This window comes from Excalfactoria chinensis, chromosome 1 (assembly GCF_039878825.1).
Source record: "Excalfactoria chinensis isolate bCotChi1 chromosome 1, bCotChi1.hap2, whole genome shotgun sequence".
NCBI lineage: Eukaryota > Metazoa > Chordata > Aves > Galliformes > Phasianidae > Excalfactoria > Excalfactoria chinensis.
The window spans coordinates 122,075,254-122,099,632 of NC_092825.1; the positions used below are offsets into that span (position 1 = coordinate 122,075,254).

General features: G+C 38.3%; 1 protein-coding gene across 2 annotated transcripts; it reads left to right on the forward strand.

The window, feature by feature from the left end:
• On the forward strand, positions 1-24,133 carry ASMTL (acetylserotonin O-methyltransferase like). Of its 2 annotated transcripts, none has more exons than XM_072361635.1 (13): positions 1-157; positions 1,795-1,926; positions 3,678-3,725; positions 3,839-3,903; positions 6,242-6,303; positions 8,178-8,286; positions 9,878-10,292; positions 13,358-13,520; positions 14,200-14,384; positions 16,710-16,839; positions 17,602-17,745; positions 18,279-18,401; positions 23,290-24,133. In XM_072361635.1, exons 1-13 carry the CDS (start codon positions 65-67, stop codon positions 23,502-23,504), a joined length of 1,884 nt encoding a protein of 627 aa, XP_072217736.1. In that variant the 5' UTR covers positions 1-64; the 3' UTR covers positions 23,505-24,133. The 2 variants fall into 2 exon arrangements, with proteins under 2 accessions (XP_072217736.1, XP_072217737.1); XM_072361636.1 differs by lacking the exon at positions 23,290-24,133 and adding an exon at positions 19,542-20,499.
• The last annotated feature ends 246 nt before the right edge of the window (positions 24,134-24,379 follow it).

Consider the following 24,379-nt stretch of genomic DNA (forward strand, 5'->3'; position numbering starts at 1 on the left):
GGCCGCCCCGCTACCCGCCCCCAGGCTGCGCTGAGCGGGAGGCCGGGGTGTTGTTGACGCCGCCATGGTGTTGAGCCCGGTGCTGGGGAAGCTGGTCAGCAAGCGGGTGGTGCTGGCCAGCGCCTCGCCGCGCCGCCAGGAGATCCTCACCAACGTGGTGAGTGCTGCCGAGCTGCTCTCCTTCTCTCCCCTCGGTGGAGCCGGCGCGGGCGAAGGCGCGGCCCGGGAGTCGGTAACGCGGGACGGGCGGAGGCCGGAGCTCCTGCGGCTGCTGCCCGCGTTCTGTCCCTAGAGTGAACGCGGCGGGCGGCCGCCTGCTTAACTGAGCGGCCCAGAGAGTGCGCAGCAGCTGGGTCGGCCTGCTCCTGCTCTCAGAATCTCAGCTCGTTACACGTGCGTGCATGAGTTAACATGACCGCCTTGGATTCCGGTTCTGTTCCATCTTAGGTTTTCTCTAGTCCAGCATGTTTAAGTGCTCTCTGGTGATGAGTAGATTAAAGTACTTTGCTAAAAGGCAGCACTGTTGCTTCTGGTTTGTTAAATAAAAGCTCAGAAGATCTTGATGCTGACTGGAGTAATTAAAAGGGTCAGCCTGTTGCCCTAACTTCATGAGATGGCTTATTACAGTTGTGGGGGGTAAGGTAGTTACCTTTCTCTTGTAAAGCACTCCTGAAGCATAAAGAAAGCTTGAATCCTTCCAGAATATTTAGTGACTGTGGAGGCATGTGTAGGCTGGGACAGAGGACTGGCAGTAGGAAATGTTTGAATGAATATTATACCTTACTAATGAGGCTGCACCTCAAGCATTCTGTTTGGTTTGAGGTCCCTTGCAACAGGGAAGACATGGAGATTGTGGAGCATGTCCAGAGAAGGGCAGCTTGTCTGGTCTGGAGCACAGGTCTTATAGGAAACAGCTGAGGGAGCTGGGATTGTTCAGCTGGGAAAAGAGGAGGCTCAGGGGAGAACTGATTGCTCCCTATAATGACCTGAAAGGAGATTGTGGTGAGGTGGGGGTCAGCCTCTTCTCCCGCATAACTAGTGATAAGACAAGAGAGAATGCCCTCAAGCTGCACCAGGGGAGATTCAGGTTGGCTATTAGGAAAATTACTTCTCCAAATGAATGGTGAGATGCTGAAATGGGCTGCTCAGGGAGGTGGTTGAGTCACTATTTGTGGAGGTGTCCAAGAAATGTATGGATGTGACACTGAGGCCCATGCTTAGTGGGTATGGTGGTGATAGGTTGATGGTTGGGCTAGGTGATCTCAGAGATCTTTTCCAACCTTTATGATTCTATGATTATGAAATGCGTAATTCTTCACAGGAAAAGTCAGAAGTTAAATGTAAAGAAGGTATGTGGAGATTAAGAGAAGTATAAAGGTTCACATGTGCTGAGTTTTTAGAGATGTAATGTGTGCTGGGTATAGTAAATTTATGTGTGTCATCTGGAGGTGGGAAGTAAGTACAGTGTTTTTTATAAAACCATCTACTTATTTTCTACTTACTAAATTTTTAATAGAAGATAACTACAGATGGTAAGGCTCATTGAAGAATGTGCATCACTGCTGTGCAAGTGCTGTGAATGGATTCAGTAAGCTCTACTTACATGAATAGGCTAGTCCCAGGGCACAGAGACTTGATGCTATGATAATAGAAGTATTTTTTTTCCCTCTTATTAGTATAAGGGTAGGATGTCTTGAAGTGGGTAGAGCAGAAACTGAATTTGTTACTTACACAATGTGTCTTGGAGCAACTTCTAATGTGATTACACTTTCTGCATTGCTTTCTTTGTTACAGGGTCTACGGTTTGAAGTAGTTCCATCCTGGTTTAAAGAGACACTTGAAAAGTCATCTTTTGCAGCCCCTTATGAATATGCTGTTGAAACAGCAAAACAGAAAGCTCTTGAAGTAGCAAATAGAATGCATGTGGTAAGTGTGGAATCTGTGTGGTAAAGGGGAGCTGTGAGAAAGGACAGACTTTTTAGTAGGGTCTGTTGGGATAAGACAGGGGGAAATGGTTTCAAATTAAAAGAGAGTAGATTTGGATTGAATCTAAGTACGAACTTGTTTATGATAAAGGTGGTGAAACACTGGAACAAAATGCCTGGAGAAGTAGTGGACACCATGTCTGGAGAGGTGGAGAGGTTTAAGGTCAGGGTGGACCAGGCTCTAAGCAGCCTGATGTAGTGTAGGTGTCCCTGTTTGTTGCGGAAGAGGTGGACTGGATGACCTTTGAGGGTCCATTCCTACTCAAATGATTCTATGATGTGTCGACTGATTCTTGAATTTGTTGACTGTGAATCCAGAGCTTTGCTGTAGCTTTCACTGAAAAGTAATTCAGTTGAACAGTTGTGACAAGAAAATTCAGAATATATAAGGATGAAGATGCTTGAAAGCTGAAAAAGGAGACAATCTGCTGTAAAACACTGGAGAAGGAGGCTGACACACTCTAAAAAGAGTGAGAACCTAACAGTTTTGTGTCTGTGATTCTTAAATATTATAAAATCTGTTATCGAATATACAGTGTCAGTTGGATTTCTGCCCTTGTCTGCAACTGCTGTGTATGAACACATGAGGCTGTTCTTTACCAGAACTTTTTCAGGAGTCTGGCTGATGAGATCCTATGAAGTATATTGTAATGTCTTACTACAGCTCTGGAAGAGGAGTATATTTGTACAACCTATGTTGATGTCAGAAAGGGAATCTTAAGCACTCTAAACCAACAGTGTTACCAGATGTTACCACACGATCTTCAGTGTAAATTGTTATCCAGGTTTCTGTCACCTTTTTTCAGAGGTTGGTGTGACATTAAGAGAGAGTATTTCAAACCCAGATTTACAAACTGCCTTACAGTAGCCTTTCATTGCAAAGCAGTATGCTGGTGATAATGTTCATTCAGTGGATTTCTAAAGGCATCTTGAACAAAGAGGGTATTTTTTTTTTAATGTTGATAGAATTTACTTCAGCTATTTAAATTACTTCAAGAACATCTTCTGGAGAAGAATCTCCTCCCTACAGACCTTCTTGCTTAAGGGTTGGAAATGGAGACAGATTTCCTCTCTTGTGTTAAATAGCTGTGTATCTCATTAACATGCAATTAGATAAAATTTTATCTGTAAGGACAGGTTACAGGCAGCTTAAAGCCAAGAAAGGGCTATAAGGATTCTTTTTACCTCTACTTCTCAGTTTCCCAAACTGTACTGTATATGCTCCCTTGAGAGGATTGTAGCTAAAGAGCAATCATTCAGCATACTTAACTATGAATGGTGGTTCTAGAGGGCTTCAGATCTGTACTCCTGTCCCCACTGCATAGGGTGTTTCTTGTAAAGGAAATGTAACTGCCCTTTCAAGATCAGATTGGCCTCTGGGAGTGCAGGCAGTTCTCTCCTAGATGCATTTGTTCATCAGTAAGATTTTTGGGTGAAGCTGCAACCTGAGAATAGTCTGCTGAAGTCTCCTGTTTTACTCACTTTTGTGGTGTTCTAAATTATTACCCTTGTCTAAACGGTGCAAAAGGAGAAGAAAGTGTCATGTTTTTCAGTTCCCTGCAGAGCCCTATCTGTAAACCTACCTGGTGAATTAAGGTTTTCTTGCCTTATTTCTTTATTTATTTTAAAGCATTTTATTCTTTCTGTTATTTTTCTTTTTGAAACATACATCCTTTCTTTATGCCTTTTCAGAAACACCTAAGAACACCTGACATTGTTATAGGAGCAGACACTATTGTGGTAAGAGGTCTTCTGAGCTTCGGTATTGTTTTAAACCATGACAAGCATAGAAAATACAAGCATATTCAGGAAAACTAAGAAGACAGAACAGTATCTCTATGTTTCTGTTTTAGACTGTGGATGAGCAGATCTTGGAGAAACCAGTTGATAAGCAAGATGCATATAGGATGTTATCAAGGTTTGTAATGCTACATGAGATTCAAAATGTGTACATTTAAGTTGTTTTAATGGAAGCTGTATAGGTGTATATTGAGATATCTGTGGCCACATTTTTTTTTCAGATGTTTTTAAATATCATAAGCCGGTTTTGTCTCTGAAAATTAGATGTGCTTTTCTCTTAGCCAAAGCTGCTTGTTTCTTGCCCATTCACTGCAGGGAGATGGGGGACTTAACAAATGGTTTTGTTATGATTTTAATTTCTGGAGTGAATTATTGCAGGACTTACTTGTATGCTTCAGTAATACTGGAGGGGAAGACAGGGAGAGAATTATGATGGGGAAAAGAACAGAAGTAGTTTGAGGCTTGAATTTTAATGAAGATAATTGTGTGTATGAGAGAGTGATGCTTGCTCACTGACACCTGCTTAGAACTCCTCCTACCTCGTTTCCCTTCAAGAGAAATGTCCAGTGTCTTCAGATTAAATTTACTATTGGATAAACATTTTTCTAATTTACTTTGCAGTAAGAAAGATGTAATACAGTCAGTAGTGAAACTGACTGGTTGAATGATTGAAGCTGAAAGGAGCCCCTTCATCTTCTCCAGCCCATCTGCTCAAGTAGGGTTGCATTGTGAAGTTATAAGAAAATGCGTTAGTGCCTCGAATGGAGGCTATGCTTGCAGTTTTGCTCCAACCCAGATTCTGCTTTATGGATTTATAGTTTAATTGAGGAATTTATTTATTTTTTACTTCCATTGTTGCTCTCAGTGGATGGGCTGTCAGGCTTTTAGGCTTCTGCTTTTTCTTTTTTCCTTCTCCTGAAAGATACCTTTCCTTTCGAATTTAATGTGTTTGTTTTTTTTTTGGGGGGGGGGGGTTTCATTATTTTTAAGGAAACACTAACTGAATAAAATAAAACTAATAACCTCACTTTTATAGGATGAGATGTGATGAGTCTACTTGCTAGTCAGTCTTGTGTTGCATGGGAGGGGACACAGATGGTGCAGTACTAGGTTCAGCAGTTTATATTCCAACCCAGGAATCTGCTAGACAGAGAATGCAAGGGCTTGGCTGGGTTTGCCATTCAGTCAAAGGTCTAACCTTGAGTCTGTTGGGTTTTTTTGAAGTCTATTATATATATATATATATATATATATACATATATATATATATATATATGATAGATAGATATACACATATATCTATATCTATCTATATCTATCTATATATATATATATAATTTTTGCACTGGTGAATTAAGCTGAATTTTTAATCCTTCGGAGCACGTTGCTAATTTAATAGTAGTAGGGTTTTTTTGTTTCTGTTCTTTATGGTGTAACAGTGGCATGTGTTGCTAGTAGGCGATTCCTTGAGAAGCCTGTTGAGATTTCTTACTACTTTTTTTGCTTGAAATGTTACCAAGTTTGGCTTAAAAAGAAGTCCTATTATGTACTGATGTTAATTGTGTTCTGAATGAATTGGAAAATATTTAGGCAAGATACATCCTTATATCCAAAGTATCAGAGTAAAAATCTTTCACTCAGGGTTTAATTCTGCAATTAATCACACTGAATGCGGTGTGAGGTGTTAAGAGTGAGATGCTTCTGGTCAGATCACATGGTAGCCTGGCTAATCTCTAATCTCTTCAGAAATCTAACTCTCATGATACTTAGTATAGTTCAATTGCTTCTATATTACGCAAACTTAATGCCTTTACAATTATTCAGCCACAGTGTGGCAGTCTGGAACCTTTAGAAGAGTGGCTACCACTTCCGGCTTTCTGGGCCATAAGCTTGCTCACTTGGGAGTTCTGTGTATGTGTTTGATGAAGAGTGAATGTAAACTGTCTTCCCATACACACTGCTTCTGTTACTGTAGCTTGCTGTGGAATCCCTGGAGCTCAGTTGCTTTGATGAAATGCATACACAATCTGCAGTTACCTGGCACTTGTTTGTGATAAGTTGTGACCTTACTGCTTATTGGCAGTTTTCAGTGAAGATGCCTGCAATCACAGTGTAAATGTGGACTGGCTTTTCTTATACATTTGAAGTAGTTGCTTCCTCTGTATGGTGAATAGTCTGACACCACTAATTGCTTTCTCGAATTGTGGACATTGGTGTTAATGAGATTTTAGAGGCTTAATATAAGTCTTCTTAGCCTTTTTGTTGTTGTTGTTGGGTTTGGTTAATATCTTTTCACTTATATTGAACTAAGAATATATTTGTTTATGACATATTTATATCATGTTGATGTTTTTGTATGATCTGTTTTGGGGCTGTGGCAATACGATTATGAAGGATACTTCTGCTTGTGACAGATTTCATAAAACCATTGCTTAATATGTGATTTTCCCTGACAGGTTGAGTGGGAAGGAGCACAGTGTTTTCACAGGAGTGGTTATTATACACTGCAGCAGTAAAGGTACATTGGTTCTTTTTGCTCCGTGTTTTCATGAGCAATTATTTGTATATATACTTTGCCTTCTACAGATGAATCAATAGGGTTGAATTTTCTATTATATAGTCTGAATTGGCTTTGAGCTCAACATGGGAATTACCTAACCTTTAAACTAAAAATGCATTACAAAAGCTACCTTTCTTACTGCATTCAGTTGCCATCGTCCTTCCTTAATGACAAAATACAAGCCTATAAAAATGATCCTTCTGAGTGCTATGAGGCTAACTAAAAGATCAGTAGAAACCGGAAGAAATTCTCTAAGTGAAATTCAGATAATTTGTGGTAACTATAGGGAGCAATACATCTGTTTTTATCAGATAACTTTTTCAGCAAACAATTGTTTTTTGAGCACTGTAATGTCAAAACTTGAGCGTTTAAAGGATTTCCTCTAGTAGTTATGTCATTATTTCATTAGAGGAACTTGTATCAAAAATCCCTCTGAAATTTCAGTGAGTGTGGTTTTATGCAGACAAATTCTTTCCAGCTTTACTTTTTTATTGGAATGGTTGTTCTTAAGTCTTGTAACAGAAATAAGGCCAGTGATCCAGCACTGTTCCTGATGTTTGTACAGTAGAAAGTGTAACTGCTGGAAAAGAAAGAAAATGTTGTCAAGTGGTCCATGGGCAATCTAGGAAGAGTAATAATGCCATTTCTTGTTTAGGAGAAAAATAAAGTTGCATATGCTGTCAGTAGCAATGCTGATGACAGCTTGTCTCATCTGGAGTTTAGAAGTTAAAGCCGTGGTATATTTCAGATGAATAAAAATATCTGAAGTCAGCAAATTCACCAAGTGATTCAATAGAAAAGGCAATTTTTTTTAAGAGTTCATTTTTGTTTTAGTGGATAATTATAATGTGTTGCTAAGTTTTGCATTTATGTTCCAGACAGAATTTTCATCAACATGTAGCATAACCAGATTGGTTACTAGCACTTTAATTTCACCTGAATCGTTGTGTTCTTCCCATGCTAACACCACTTTCAGTTAGTGAACAGTTGATCTTCCTTTTACCTCCTGGAGGATTTCAGCTGCTACCAGAGTACAGACTAATAATTTGCACAGCAGTAGCAGGAGGTGTGGACTTGGATCTTGTAGGAAAGAGTCAACTAATAACATGCATTGTGCTTGTGCATGCTCGTTTTTAGGAGGCTGCTTTCTTTTGGGTATATTTTGGTACAGCCTTGCTCTGTAATCTTACAGGGTTCAGTGTGTACTCACTCATTATGCTGTTGGAGCCCACACCCAGATATACAGTGCTTCATAGCACACTTTAAAGAACCTTTGGCATTTCTACAGCCACTTCTAGGTAAAAAAGGCTGAAATAATGGTCTTATTTATTGAGAGAGATGAAAAATCACGCTGCAGATGGCACTGCTGGATATCTGCAGTACAGATGCTGCTGCACGCTCAGGCATATATAACAGCTATAATTTTAACTATGCTGTGTTATGAGTTGTTTGTGAACACTCCTAAGTTAGAAGGATGTTTGCAGCCTTCTTTGTATCTGTTACTGGATGTATATGCTGGCAATTAATTAATTACGCTAACTAGAGCATACTGTACACAGGGAGAGCAAGCTGTTAGCTTGAAGAGGGGAACACAGTGGCAGAAAATGTAAAAGCTGGAAGCTGTGGAAGCTTACTGAAAGTGATAAGTATGTGCATTGGGAAATAAACAGAAGAGTTCACTGTCCCTTGAGGCTTTTGTTAGTTACATCATGACTTATATCAGTTTTTCTAAGTAAAATTCATATTTATGTGAGGTGTAATTAAACTGATGTTACTCTCTAAACTAATTTGGTGTTACAATTTCTGTTTCTAATGAGAATTTCTCTCTGTAGATAATCAGCTAGAGACAGAAATCACTGATTTTTATGAAGAGACTAAAGTAAAATTTTCAGACCTTTCAGAAGAGCTCTTGTGGGAGTACATTCATAGTGGAGAGCCTATGTAAGTAAGACTCTAAAGCTACCTAATACTATATCAGAATAGATCTTGGATTATGTTACTAGCCTGCAGCATAAAATATTTTGCCCTGGAAATTCTGTAATATAGTAAGAAGTCTTGGTATTTGTTTTCTGTTGTTCCACCATTGTCACCTATACAGGATTTTTTAAACACTACAATTCAACTGTTGGTTTTTCTTTAATGAAGGCTTAGTCTTGTGTAATTCCTTAGAATTAAATAATTGCATGAGAAATTAAGAAATTGACTTGTTTTTTGTTTTGCTGTTTTGGATTGGATTGAGTCATCCTTCTTTTCAAGAATATAAGCGACATGTAGTATTTTAAAGTGACACTAATTCTAAAAGTGTATTGCTAAGTTAAAATGTGAACAAGGAGTGAGGGGAAAGCACTATCTCAAAGTGGACTATGAGCCCAACATCTTTATGATGGCTACAGAATTACAGCTGTTCACTTTCTGTCTTGTTTTCCTACTCCTTTCTTCAACCAAGAATTTTTGTTTTCTAACTGGTAGACTTCTTCTTACTGTTTCTCTCTGTAGAAATAAGGCTGGTCTACAGTAATTCTAGCTACCTTGTGATTCTCTAATGAGTAGATTTAGTTTCTGTTAGCCTCTATGAACCATAACTTCTTATTCTGTATGTTCTGGAAATTCAGAACTTGTTCTCATCCAATCTAAGCTTAAACCAACTATCTTGTAGCAGTGTACTTTCAGAATCAGTTTGCAATTCTGTACAGTCTGGAGTTAATAGATCTGAGACTGACTGACCTTTGGTTTCAGAGGTTGCTTACTTAAGCTTTCAGGTTTGGATGTTAGTCAGTGTACTTCTAACTACCTTGTTCCGTAGGCGTGAGCAGTGAAAATGTTGGATTACTGCACTTTATCTGGCTGTATACATAACATTACACAGTGAAATTTACATAATTAACTTAAAGACAGATTAAATTCCCGAGGTTACTTTCTGTGAAATACATGTGTGTACTAGTATTAGCATGATGCTAGAGCACCTTGCTGCATACAGCTCTACTTATATTTCCAAAAGATTACATAGAAATTAGATAAGACTTAGTGAGATAGCACTGGATTTTGTATTTGAATAGGACTATGTTTGAGTTCTAAGATGTCCTCTTAAGTTTGAGCTCCTTTTCAAGCTAATGTATGCCTAAGGACCCTTCAGCCTTTAGTGGATTAGGGCTAGGGTCAAATTGTAACTGGGTGACTGAGTGGCAGCATTGGTCTCAGGAGCTCTTGCTGCTACTATCCTTGCCAGACAGGACATGGAGGAAGCTGGGTGACCTATGACAACGTGGTTTGATTGCAGTCAGATGGTATATCTCCATCTAGGGGACTATGTCACTTGAACTGGCAGAAACTTAAGGACCTTAGGCTACTCACCCTTAGTAGAAATGTTAATCCTTATATTTAGTTATGACTTATAAATTGCAGTTTTGAGCTTAACTAGTCTTTATTCCAGTCTCTGCAGTACCAGTGATTACATGTTCTGTGCAACCTTTACTATCAAGAACACTCTCAACCTTAATTAGATAGGTCTCAGCTTTCATTTTCTCTCCCCCAGGGACAAGGCTGGTGGATATGGAATCCAAGCCCTTGGTGGAATGTTAGTTGAGTATGTCCATGGAGACTTCTTGAACGTGGTGGGATTTCCTCTGAATCACTTCTGCAAAAAGCTAGCAGAGTTGTACTATCCACCCCTTAAACATACCATACAGCATATAAAGCATGACTCTATCCCTTCTGTGGACACTTTTGATGGCCTAAGTGATGGAGAAAGTGAATCCTCAAGTTTCAAGGAACATAAAGGTGCTAGTAAGTTGGACAGTCCCTCGGGAGTTATTTACAACTCTGAAAGCAGCTCTGGTGTCAGAACTGGTTCTGTGATACCTTTGGAAAATCAGAATGGAGTGTCAGACAGTGCAACAAAAGTTCCACCTAAAATTCTAGACCTGATGGATGGTTTTAGAGCTTCAAAGGTAAGGATAAGGGGGAGAATGGGGAATAAAACTAATTACTCTGATTAATACAATCGCTTTGTTGGAGCTAATTTGAAATGCTTGAGATGGGATAAGAATAATAGTATAAAAGAACCGCTGTGCATTACAAGAGAATCTATGGTAACTGAAACTTCTGACAGAACAGAGATATATGTATATATTTTTGTATGAATTCTATGTACTGTTTAACTGCAGAGATGGTTAAAAATCTTCCTTTTAATTTGAAATTGAAGATGTCCACAGGACTATTTTTGTTTCTTTTTCCTTTTGCCCCTTGCATGTTGGGTATTGAGTATAAATGGTTAAACTGCTTCTAGGATGTCTGGAAACAGTACCTATCTGCTTTCTTTCCATATGTTCCTTTTGTTGTGTTGTCTAATTATATGCAACTTATGGAAGATTGACTTATCTTTCATTAGCTACATCAGTGATTCAGACTCTGGTGCATGTTGTAATTAGGAGACTCCAAAATAACAGTAATTTCAGAAATGTACCATGCAAATCATGCAAAAAAAATGCATTCCAAGTAAAAGTGGAGTGTTGTTGGGAAACTTCGTAATGCTTTTAAATATAAATGTACCACTGAGGTTTTTTGTACTAAGTGCAATCAAACAGAAAACAACCTCTTTATCTAAACTGCCCAAAAGGCTTTTTGTGTGCTTTAATTACCAAACTTATTTTAAATATATGCAATGCTTGTCATAGTGTTCTTTTTTTGTTGTTGTTGTTTTCCCCTTTTGAACTTGTAATGCTTAGTTTTAGAATTCTGGGGGAGATCTTAACTTTTTTTTTTATTTCCTGTTAAGGAAGTAACTCTTTTTATACCCTGTTTCATGTTCTAGTTGTTTATCAGATATTGCCTGGAGATTATCAGCTGGAGAGATGTACACCTAACACAGGCTACAAACTGAAGGTCACATGCTCTGTGAAGCAGCCAAGTGTAATGGGGAATGAGTAACTGGGTGTTTTAAGTGCTACCAAGTTATGTGCTCAGAGCTCCACTGTAGTGAAGAAAGTGAAGGAGGAATTGAACACTAGTCATTCTGAATAGATTACTGATATCAAGTTGGTGATGTTTCAGAAAGAGATGGAAAAAACTGCTCAAGTGGCAGTGAAATGACAAACCTAAAGATAATTAAAAATAGCAGAAGAAAATACACAAAACAGTGAACAGTGGTTCTGTTGAAACAGTAGAAAGTCACAGTTAAGCCTGTAAATTGGTGGCTACTCTTATAGTAGTCCTGGGCACAGTACAGTTAAGTTATGGAATGATAATAAAATCAGATGTTCTTATAAAGCTGGGCAGTAGCAGTAGTTGTTTCAGTAGCATAGCAAGGGCTAATGGTAGGCTTGTTGAGTAACGTGTATCCACTGAGAGCAAGTTTGACTTACCAGAATGGATGAGGTAATGCTTAGCACATCTTCAAGTGCAAAATACTGAGAATTAACAGCGTTCTGTAATTTCACATTATGTGCGCTGGCTGCTGTGATCTGATGGCAAATTCAGTTCTCTGCGATGAAAGTTGATGACAAACTGTTAATAGAAGCAGGAGCTTTTCTTTCTTAGTAATCCATGTAAAATCAGCATAGAATGCTGAGTTTCATGCTGGGCTAGTGGGGATTTCTCTTCCTAAGGCCTGAAGATATTTGTACAATTCATTACTGGTTGTGGATTATATCTGTAGGTTGACAAATCTTACCTCCTCTCTTTGTACTTCTAGAATATGGATAAGAGCACAAAAGCATTTAGCTTCATGAAAGCTCTCAAGATCTGTTTCATTTTGTTTCTCGAGTGTTGTTGCTTCATAAAGTGGGCTGAAATCTGCAGAAGAAGGAGGCATTGCCACCTGCTTTTCTATGAACAGCTGCTGTTGCAGAACAGATCAGGTTTAAGTGATATATTCTCCAGTTCTCTGGCATCTTCTGAAATTGCATATCCTGATCTTTACTTGCTGTTAGGATATTTGTTTGCTTTGTTTGTGAACTGGGCATTACAGAATTATGGATTGATTTATACTGCTAATTTTATTTATTTATTTATTTATTTATTTATTTTTCCCTCCTGTAATTTCCAGGTCACATTAATTAGTTCAAAGCTTGGGCAGATCTTGGATATCAAATGGCTGTAGTATAGAAGTGGTTGGATCAGTACTGTAAAAGCCTGGATTCTAATAAATCCCAACTGCATGTTCTTATTAAAACAACAGAGGAAATGACAGAAGGATGAAGATAATAAAATGTTTGCACAGTAGCATACCTTTCTCTCAAATATATATATATATATATTTTATTAAATAGAATGTGTATCCTTCTTATTTTTCAAGTACATCACAGTTGCTTGCAGTTGCAGTGAAGTGTCTCAGTGATAGCTGTGTGTGCTTCTACTGTGCTCTATACGAATACCGATGTTTTAGGACTTTTAACATGCTTCTGAGCACTGAAACTGAGGTGTTTTATTTTCTTTGTTCCGTGTGTAAGTGTCTTAGCAAAGTGTGCATGTAGTCATGTAGTAGAGTTGTACTTTGAAGTCTTATTCCTTTTTCTAGACATAGTTTTTACTGCACAAAGACCAGTCTGTCTATAACCGAAGCTGCTACATTACCTTAATGGAACATTGCAGTTCCTTATATTTTAGGTAAATCAAATTTAAATCAGTCTTTTACACATTCTCTTAGGCATTAGTTCAGTTGTTTAAATATATTTGGCTTAATGGGACACGCATATAGCTAGGCATATGCTAAATATTCATATAACGAGGTGCTCTTAATACAAACTTTGTAGGATGCATGCCAGTGTATTTTGAGTTCCCTTCTCTCCTATACCTCTGTCCCAATTAATGTTACTTAGCAAAGCTATTAAAACACCTAGAGGAAAAGAAACCTGTTATAACAGTTCTTAGGAGTTGTTACTGTGTAGCACTTAAATAACAGTAATTATGTAGGCTAATACTTCTGGAATGTCTGTGGCAAAAGGTGTAGGTCCTTTTGTTTCTTGATTGCAGTCTTTCAAATGCAACTGGTTTTGTTCTTTTTTCCTACATGTAGGCTCTGTTTGTAGCCTCTAAGCTGAAGATGTTTGATCATTTGAAAAAGAAAAGTCCTCAGAAGGCTGCAGATATTGCAAATGAGGTTGGAACTTCTGTGTGTGGAACTGAAAGGCTCCTTGATGCCTGTGCTGCTCTTGGTTTGCTGGAGAAAACACCACAAGGTGACTTTTTCCATCCCTTCCATGTTGCCAGTAACTTGGATTTGAGGCGGGAACATCGTTGCTTTGTCATTAATAGCTGGAATTGTTCTGTTTGGGAGCAGGCGTTATTTATTGAACACACAAGGTATCCTTTGAGAAAACCCTAGATTGATGTAGTGTTCAGAGAGCAAAAGCAATCATCTCCAAATTTTAATAACTTTCATGGGCAAGTCCCAGGGAGAAGCATAAAAGCTCAGATGTGCCATCTAAATAAGGAAATGAAAGAGAAAGTCCTAAAGGCAGAACGTATTGGGGAATGTGTGAATTTGGGGGAAGAAAAGGCATAATCTAAAACAGAAGAATGCAGTCAAGAGTGAGGAACTTCTAATGGTTTTCTGTGAATGTCGGATGCATAGTTATGATTATCTGGATCATAAATAAACAATGAAAAGGTTCTCTACATCCTTCAGCACCTACATTCATTTTAGAAAGGAAGTCCCAAAGTGATTTTCATTCTTGAAGAATGAGGAGACCTTTAGAAGTATTTCATAGGAAGCTTTGTTCAGTAAAACACTTTGTGATGCCAAGATCAGGATTGGTTGCTCTTTAATGGCATTACAGGGTAATATGCCTTGAAATATTAGCTAACATCTATAAAGTGCTGGAACAAAACTGGTTACAATTGTGCTCTTCCCTTAAGGTTATAGTAATACGGATTCAGCAAATACTTATCTGGCATCTGATGGTGAATTCTCGCTTCATGGCTACATTATCCACTCTAATGACCATCTTTGGCCTCTCTTTACACATTTGGAGTCTGCTGTTAAAGAGGGAAGCAGGCAGAACCATCGAGCCTTTGGAAAGAAAACGGAGGATTTATTTAATGTAACGTAAATTCTTATTTGTTTCAAAACTCACAAGTCCAGATGTTATCTAAGGGGAAATAGAAAATGAGCTGTTAAAGAGTTCGTGAATCTCAAATGCTAGAAATACAGCATAACTTGCTAGTCGTAGATTTCTGTTCCCTTCAACTTTTACAGTGCAGTCTTAAGGCTCTAGAAGTTCTGGAGCAATCACAGGATATATAGGAAACTTCAGTGCTGATAAAATTCAGATGGAAGTTCTGCCCACCCAGATAACATGCCCTACAACAACCTCTCAGTGTGTTTAATTGACTACTGTGTGACCTTTTTGTTATACCAGGCATGCATTTTATATGTATTCCTTCAATTCTGGGTGCTGATTGCTTGTTACTGATGTGCATCCAATGCAATCTGTAGAGGCTGTACATTCAAAGTTGCTTTTAAAGTGCTTTAAAGTTTCTGTTAATGCAGGGGAGGAATGATCTAGTCCACATAAGTCACTCTGAAAGTAATGCCTCCTATTTATCTCTGTGGAAACCACAACAGATTCAAAGGGCATAATTAACCCTATTTGATAGAGCAAAATCTCAGCTATAAAACACTATTTTTAAACAGTCACCTCCTTTAGCTGTGCATTTTTGTCAGTGATGAAGCCTATATGCTTAGCCTGCAAGTCTGTGCCGCCATCTAGAGAGAGCACTGCTTGTCTTTCACATCACTTTCACCACTGCTGAAATGCACCACTCACTGTGCTCTTATCCACAGTTTGGTCCCTATGAACATTCAGGGAGTGTCAATGATGCCATTGGTGTCAACACCATTTTGTCAGACTGCCCATCTGCTGAAAACTGTCACATGGCAACATTTAACAGAATATTGGCAGAAAAGTTTAGCCTCTGCTACCATGCTACCATATTACCAACACCCACCTCTGATGTTGTAGGCCAACTGAATAAAACAAGGTGTGTTACTTTTGGTGCAGCCTTTGTTTTATCTAAGTTTGTAGTTTTGTATATACTTCAAGCTGGCGTATGTTGCCATTAAGAACTGTAATCCTTTCCTTAATCTGTTTCCATCTCCATAGTATTCCTTTCCTAATGCTAGCTGAGGTGGGTCTCTTCAGACTGGGATATCAGTTAAGGTGATTCCTAACTCAGCAGTTCTACACCTAGTGAAGCAAACTGGGGGCATAAATATTTGTGCCTGTTTAAGAGAGAGTGGAAGAGATTTATATAAGGATTTCATCTTTGACTGCAATACTTCAGGCTGCATCTTGAGGTTCTTGATTTGTATTAAACTTCTAAATGTTGAGTAAGCTAGTTTTCTAAAGAGAATGTCTATTCACTTCCATTGTGGTTAATAAATGAAGTAACAGCCTTTGGAGATTTTAGGAAGTCCTTTTAGCCTAACATTGTCTAAATTACTGGTGGACAGAAGCTCCCTTATGAATCCTTCAGAGACTGTTTTAAAGGGAACATAGATTCTTTAGGATAACTGCTGAAGTAGATACTTAAATCTGTGTGAATTACTAACTTTAGTGTAGGTGAGCTGTTTTTTGTTAATCTGGATTATCAACTAGGGTTTTACTGGATGATGCAAGGCAGGAGTCACTACTATTTGAGATCTGCAATTTCATATCTCTGCAGTGCAGTATGTGTCCAAGCAGGATAGATGCACTGCCTGTGGTACTATATATATCATAGCCTGTAGATATTCCACTTAATGGTAATTTAAGAGCAACGTATATCCAGTATGGTTAGTATAGAAGTGAGATGTGTTTTATGCATCACTTAAAAGCTTGAGGCACAAACAATCTAATTATTTTCTCATGTGAAAATAAATGCCAGAATTGCATGAAATCAGTTTGTGAGTATATCAGGAGGAAGGATCATAGATGAAAATTCAGTCTGTTTGTTCAAGCATTTTAAAGATAGAAGACATTCTGCTGTGGAACAAATTCCTTAAATATATATCTGAGGCATAGAATTGAGTTAAAAACACTTCGGATTACCTCTTCCTCCTGCTGTACTGCCTCAGCTCATATAGACAGATGGAAGTGTTGAATTTAATAGCCCTTGAGCTAACCAAGACTGTGACCAAGCTAGTTAAGTGTGTGTTCTTTGAGACATACTACAAAAGATGAAGCAGTTGTAACCAGACAGTTAGGGTTAACCAACCAGAACTTGGATGAGCAACCAGGCAATGATACTTTGGTCTACTTTTAATTTCAGAATTCTCATATTAATATACTAGTTCACCATCTCCCTTGATTGAACATAACTGCAGTTATAGTAATTGAAATTTGTTTCACATTGCCTGTGTTTTAAATTTCTTTTTTCTTTTTAAGGACTATTATCAGAGCCAAGAGGTGAAGCAGCGTTTTATGGCTGCTATGCACAGCATTGCCCACCTTACGGCAAGAGATGTGGCTACAGCATTTGATCTTTCAGAGTTTAAGACTGCTTGTGACTTAGGAGGTATGGTCTGTAGTTGAGCCGGTGTGCAAATTAAAGGGAAAAAGCTTGCTTTGAGATCCGTATTTTATTACTCAGTACATGCATAATTTTCCACTTGATTTGGGTAAAATTGACTACTGTTACTTTTCTGGTATTGTAATGTGAAAATAAAAGGACTGAGTGCAGTTAATTGAAAGCAGAGTTATTTAAGTGGTAGTTCAGTGACTTGACAGTACCTGAATAATCTGAAGTAAGTGAATGTCACAGTGTTACGCAGTGATGAACGGCTCAGCACAGAAAACAAAGTTAGTGGCTTATATGGTAGAATCTTTCAGTGCTGGTATGTCAGCCTTGAAACTGCAACAGATTAGAATGGGCTGAAGATTCATTTGGTTATGGTGCTGTTTGTGTTTTTTCCCAATTAATATCTAAGATGACCACCAAGATGTTGAAGACCAGTGATAGATGTGAAGGAATTCTCATTGTCAGTGGTTTTATAAAAAACAATAAGCCCTGAAGTAGTGTTATCAAAGGCCATGCTAATGAGTCTGTAATAGAGTTGGGAATAACTATACTGCCCAAACTTTGAGGTGTTGTTATTGATCATATTAAGTACTCTTGATCATATTAACTGTCAGTATTAATACTGAAGTATTAACTACTGGCTACCTTTACTTCTGAACTGATGTTTGTCTCTTAATGTTACATACAGACTTTTTCTTAAAAATCTATGCGAATGGTAAGAGAGAAGATTTTACTTGAGTTTCTTTGAACTTCCAACAGGTTGTACTGGAGCTCTGGCTCATGAATTAATGCGAATATACCCAAATATGAAGGTCACAGTGTTTGACCTTCCAGAAGTTATTGCAAACACCTCTTGCTTTCAACCATCAGAACAGTGCACAGCTCCAGTGACATTTGTATCAGGTAAACATAACATTACCATTTATCTGATATCTATTATCCTCAAGCACAGGACAGTCTCTCTTGCTGCAGAAAATGGTGTGCTGCCATGCTCCAACCCCAAATCTGACTTGGTACAATGCAGCATTGGCTCACCCATAGTAAACGGGTATTGTTCTTCTCAAGCCTGTAGGGATAGAACCAAACAATGGTTTGAGAGTGGTGGTAAATGAAGTGTGAGTGGAAGTAGAGTGTGTCCTTGTCTTTGGCTTTTCCTATCTAGGCAAGATCAATATAGTTATTACAAAAGACTTCAGTCTCTTCTTTTTTGCTTTAGTCTTTCTCTCCATTTCTACATTTAACAGAATTCTTACCTGTGATCTGCTCTGCTTTACACTATGCTTTCCTTAGCTACTGATCAGTGTATCACTACTCCTCTTTCTTCAGACTTCTTTTTTCACCTCTGCTGGAACTCCTAGTTCCATCTCAATGTTTATATTTCCTTCTGGGGAGCTGTACTAACTGAAATGAAACATACTAACTCTGCCTTTCAACAGGTGACTTTTTCACGGATGACCTTCCAGAAGCAGATCTTTACATACTTTCCCGTGTTCTTCATGACTGGCCTGATGAAAAGATTCACGTACTATTAAAGAAAATATCAACTGCTTGCAGACCAGGTAGGTTTTTAATCTCTTATGATTGATTACAGGTGCAGATTAATGCACAATCATAGAATCATAATAATAAGTTAATATATTTAAAATATGGATATTTTTGTCTAATCATGGCAGCCTTTGCTTACATGCCTGCTTGCATTATAGTAATGCTTCCAAGAAAAAACAAATCTACTAACAAAATGATATAAAGTCCTTACTGTAGTTGCAGATTTTACAAGCAACTACATCATCTCCTCTATCACTGTGTTCAACCTTGCAAAGATCTGTATCATCAATTACTGAAGCATGAGTTTCTACCTTTATATACAAGCAAGCCAATTAAATTTGCTGCAAGTTAATCAAGGAGAGGCAATTCTTGCTATGTCAGTAGTACCTAGAGTAGTGGAGTTCAGCACTACTTTATGATGAGATTTCTTGAAAAATATGTGGTGTTGTACTTTCAACTACATTTTGAAAAAGATAAAAGATCAAAGGGGAGACACCTCGAGCAAAAAGCAAGAGAAAAACCTTCCTGCTTTACTCAACTGGTTGCTTAATGCAAGAGGATTAATAGTAGCTATGAATTTTGTTTCACAGGAGTGCATTCAAAATAAGATCTAGGTTGCAAAGCATAACCCTGTTACTCAGGATTGTATGAGCTGAAAGGAACTTCTGGAGATCATCAAGTCTAGTCCCCCTGCTAAGGAAGGTTCCCTACATGTAGGTCACGTAGGAAGGTTTCAAGATGGATTTTGAATATCTCTAGAGAAAGAGACTCCAGAACCTCTCTGGGCAGCTTGTTTATACACTACAAAGGAAAACTGGATGGCTGTCTTTCCTTATGTGAGGATTGGGATATGACAGGAAGGAGTTGGTTGGTTCAAATGGTAACAAGACTGAGTTTAAAAATCATGTTCAGGAAGTGATCTAAACTTTAATGAAGTAGAAACAGTGCTCAAAGCTTCCTCCTCCCCCTAACAACTAATGGTTTCTTCCAGGAAGAGATGATTGAAAGTAAAATTTAGCTACTGATTACCACTGAAGACCATTAAAACACTGTTCTGGTGGGGGACCTATGTGTAAATGTCTCTGAACAAAACACTAAAAATGTGAAGCTAGAAATACCTTACTAAAGTACTTCTGGTTGTTCTGGAAATGCAGGAAGTGCCTTGCTAGTGGCAGAAAGTGTGCTTGACGAGCAGAAGACACACCCTCCTAGAGTTGTACTGCAGTCTCTGAGCATGACTGAAGGCAAGCAGAGAAGTGGCTCAGAATATAAGCAGCTGCTGGAGAAATACGGATTCACCAATACACAAATTAAGATCACAGGCAACTTACTAGATGCTGTTTTGTGCTTCAAGTAAAGTCAGTCATCTTTGCTTGAAGAGAAATAGCATGAGGTGCTGAATTGTTTTAACGTGTGCAATATACCCGTCGTCACCCAACATTGTCAGTTTAGGACCATTTTGACCCTTTATTTGAAACATAGATGCTAGATATTGTCATAGATATGAAACTGGTCAGCTTTAAATAAAAAGTTTAACTCAATTCTGTACAAGCTGTATAGTCTTTGAGATAATAGTTGTCTTTCCTTTCCTATGGGGCTTTATTGAGAAGCGCTTCAAGGATGCCATTTTGTGCTTTAAAAAGTAAAATTAAAGAAAAATAAATTGGTCCAAAGTAAGACAACCAAACTAATCAGGTTCCTGCAGTACTTGTAAGGTCATAGGAACTTCAGTAACTTCTAATTTCTAGGCACATTATATGCCCACACAGACTCCACTTGAGTTGTTCCCATTTGTTCCTCTCAGATTTATTCTTTTTCTGAATATTTTTTTTTCTGAGTATTGATAAATGGCTGTTTATACTTTGCCTCATCTGAGATGAAATTTAGGTTTTACACAGCTTCTCAAAGGTCTGTGAATAGGAATTTCTTTATGCTCCAGCTTTTAATTAAAGAAATACATACTCCATCTCCTCTCCTCTAGTACTTTGTCACTAATGTCACTGCTTTTAATCGTTTTCTTTCTGATACTATATTAATATTTACCATTTCTATTTTAAATGCCCTTTGTAGTAGAAGCATTCCTAGAGATTAAAGTTGTACTTTCAAACTGGCTTTCTCTTCTATCAGTTATTACTTTCTTGTCTGCCACATTTCAGGAGCAATAACCCTAATGAGCCGACCTCAGCAAATAGTTTTAGCAAGGTCAGGAGTTGCATCTGCCTGCTAGACTCCGTCTTGTTATTTAATCGGAAGTTACTTTGCTCTTTGAACACTGACTAAAGCAAACGTACTACAGTGATTCATTCAGTTCATCTAAGAGATGTAAAGTACAGAGTTTTTCAGCTGTAGAAAACTAGGGGGATGTCAGATTTCTCCCAGGCTGGGTATGTAAGTCTTAGCAGAAGCTTTTTATGCATGAAATTTTGCTGATTTCATCTGTTCAGATGTTTGGAGAGATGTCCAACTGCTGAATGTATTTGAAACAAGTTTGTTTTCTGCGCTGATACAAAGTTTGTCATTATGCTTAAAGGGTTTATATTTTAAAAGACTTATTCCAGCAATGAGTTTTTCTGTTCATCAAGTTCATGCTATATTTCAGGCTGTTAGAAACTGAGTCAGAACACCACACTCTTAAAGCTGGCACATTTATTACTGTCAGACTTAAATTTGTACCTCTAAGTACTGTGTACTTAACGACTATAAAACTTGACTAGCACACATGGTTAACACATCTCCTCAGTGTACTCTGTTATTAAAGTGCAGCACTTTATACAAAATGAGACTTAGTTCCTTGAGCATGGTGACTGTGGTAATATACAGCACTGTGTTCTTTGCTGTTTCTTTATTGTGAAGTCAGCTTTAAGATATGAATATGAAGTAGCCATTTATTTAAAAACAAAACAAAATCAAAAACAACTTATAATAAATTACTGCAGTGTGATGTGGTTAGAGGGTTCAGGATCATTTTGCTAGCTACACTTGTCCACCTTACAAAGGAGACTAATACAGGTTTTGCTGAATGGTGGGTGCCTAAAAGACAGAGCCAGGCTCTCTCCTATGATGCACAGTCACGGAATGAGGGATGATGGACACAGTTGGGAAACCATGACTGGATAACAAGATGGGGAAAAAATCGTTAAGTATTGGAGCAGGTTGTTCAGAGGTTGTGGGATCTCTGTCCTTAGGGGTTTTAAGATCTGAGGATAAAGCTCTGAGCAAGCTGATGTGACTGCAGAGCTGTTCCACTTCAAGTAGGAGCGTAGAGCAGAGTTTGCCTGTCATCTACTTCAACTAAAGCTGTTCTATATTTGATTGATTCCATTCGGGTGATAAATGGTAAACTCATCCTTTCTCACTAATGTTCAAACTTCTTTATTTTTTTCCTGGAAAAAGCTGGTATTGTTTCTGAGTGGAGGGAGTAGATTTAATGGTGTTACACTGAAAAGATTTCCTGAGCAGTGGCGATAACAGGAGAGTTTGGGCCTAAGAATGAAGACGTAAAGAATGTAGGGACAGGTTTTAGAATGCAAGTGATTTTTTTTTTTGCCAATAAACCCTGTAGGTTTTTTGTTTCTTTTTGGGAAGTGACATTCAGCTACACCTTCTTGAGGATGCTGTCTTACCCACGTTCTGTGTTAACAAATAGTTCAGTGAAATTTGATGGCTCTTTTGTTTTTAAGTGGAGATTAACAGGGATTTAAAGGATAATAGATGAATGAGAAGAAATTCAGAATTTGCTCACTGAGCAGGGAGGTGAGCAAGAATCCTTGAGGACAGAAGGCGAAGGTTTGTAAAAGGAAAAGAGACAAAACTTGACTGGCTGTGGTAGTTCAGTCACTTATATTAAAATATTGACCATATTACAGCTATTAACCAGTATCTGTGGCTGGAAAGTGGATGGGACAGAATTGTAACTAAGCCAGACAGCCTAAAATCTTAGGAGGAGGTACTGAATGGCCTTTTTCTTTGTGAAGCACCTGTTCACCACAGGATACATGGCTTGAGCCTGCATTTACTGAGGTTACTAATGATATGGTGATGAAGCAGGGTATTTATTAATAAGCTTTTGAAGGACTTCTATGACACCTGATAGTAACACAGAGGTCTCAGCTAGCAATATTATCCTCAAGTCTTAATCTTTTCTCTAAGCTGCAGTCTTATTATAGAATCACAGAATATTCTGAGTTGGAAGTGATCTATGAGGCTCTTCAAGTCCAGCTTCTGGCTACACACAGGACTACTCAGTGTTCTGTGTTTGAGAGTAGAGCCTTAGCTTTTCATTGTACGTCTTGCCCTTTTATGTAGCCCTCCTTTGGATGCTCTCTTGGATGGTTTTGTGTCCTTGTATTGTGGTGCTCAAAACAGCATACGTTGAGGTGTGGTTATGTTTAATTTTATACTTCATTGTTTGCTAAATGCCTGAGGTGTACTGGTTGGAATGACAGAGGGGATCGTCTTTGGGGTCAGAACAAAGATACTAATGTTGTGCAGCACTTAATAGTAAGATCACTGCAGCCATCTTGTTCCGAGTTGGTGGTCCTTCTACTGTGCCAAGAAGCTACGACCACATAAAATGCCAGTCTCAAAGGCAGTAAGTAAAACAGCTCTTGTTTTGTCAAGTGCCCCCTCAATCATGTCTTCCCCGTCCCATTCATGGGTCTGAAGATGGAGGAAGAGGCTGTATGTGAATGATCTATTCAAGTTCTACCCTCAACCCTTGACCATTCCTACCAGAAACATCTCAGTTCCTACAGAAGTAATGTAATAATAATAATAAAAAAAAAGCTTTGTGGCTTCTGTAATGTGTGCCATCCACTGTTTTGTCCCCCTTGGCACAACTTAGCAGAAATTGTCTCGTTGATAATGGATTAGTACTGTTGTATGCATTTGTTTTTAAATTAGGCTGTGGGATTTTGCTGGCTGAGATGCTATTGGATGACGAGAAGAAGAACAGGAGCACAGCTTTGCTTCAGTCTTTGAACATGCTCGTGCAGATGGAGGGAAAGGAAAGAAGTGGCTCTGAATATCGAGGCTTACTGGAACAACACGGATTCTCTAAAGTCAAAACCAAACTGACAGGGAATTTGTTAGATGCTGTTCTCTGCATTAAGACTTAGGGGAAAAAGATTTAGTAGTAAAATCTGGATTGTATTTGATGTCTTGTAATTATACAAACATATTCTGTTTCCCAGTAATGTAAACAATAAATGCTTTGTTTTTTGAAGTTACACTTACAGGAGGGAAGCAATTGATGGCATTTATCTTGAGCTTGAGAAACTTTTAAGGCTCAAAATAACGATTCTTCTGGCAATGTTTGATGGCACTGATATTGTAGTTGCACAGTACCTGTAATGCAGTCAGAAACATGCTGTCAGCAGCCCCACGCATTGACATTGCTGAGAAATCACAGATTTTTCCATAGTGGATGCAATCTGAATAGTCCAGCTTTTAGATGAGCACTCATCACTTTATTTCCTAAAGTTAATGCAGGTATAATTGCAATAATCCAACAACAGCCATTTTAATACTGTTTTTATTTTACACTTTGTACTGTAAACAAAACAAAAACCCCAAAACATTACCTTTTTCTCTCTACCGGTTGCCTATAGCTTTGTATTTTGCTTTCCTTTATTAAAAAAATAATTATACTTTGCATCTTTTTTTCTTCTTCAGTATATATTCTGTTCACTGTCTCCTGTTTCACAGCCTGTTTGACTAAAAGGAATACAATTTGCAGGAGTTCCTCATTTTTTGGTCCCCTCTTTTCCTCATTGCGCCACAGCTGTCTCTGCTGTTTACACAGTTAGAAACTATATGGGCACAGCAGGATTTCAAACAGCTGTGCCTATTGCCTCTATACAGACAAGGTTTAGCTTGAGGTGCTAGAGGTGCCACCCCTCTGCATACCATAACTCTTCTGCCCTTTTACGCATTCAGAACTATTTCCCAGGCTACCTTTCCTTGTCCTTTCTCCTTGACTGCAGTGCTCCTT

Bases quoted from the DNA above. Each gene is read 5' to 3' on its own strand.
- ASMTL (XM_072361635.1), top strand. From the start codon at position 65: ATGGTGTTGAGCCCGGTGCTGGGGAAGCTGGTCAGCAAGCGGGTGGTG. The intron at 13,521-14,199 runs GTGACTTTTTCC...TCTTCCCTTAAG, and splicing joins GCTGGAGAAAACACCACAAG to GTTATAGTAATACGGATTCA. The intron at 17,746-18,278 runs GTAAACATAACA...GCCTTTCAACAG, and splicing joins TCCAGTGACATTTGTATCAG to GTGACTTTTTCACGGATGAC.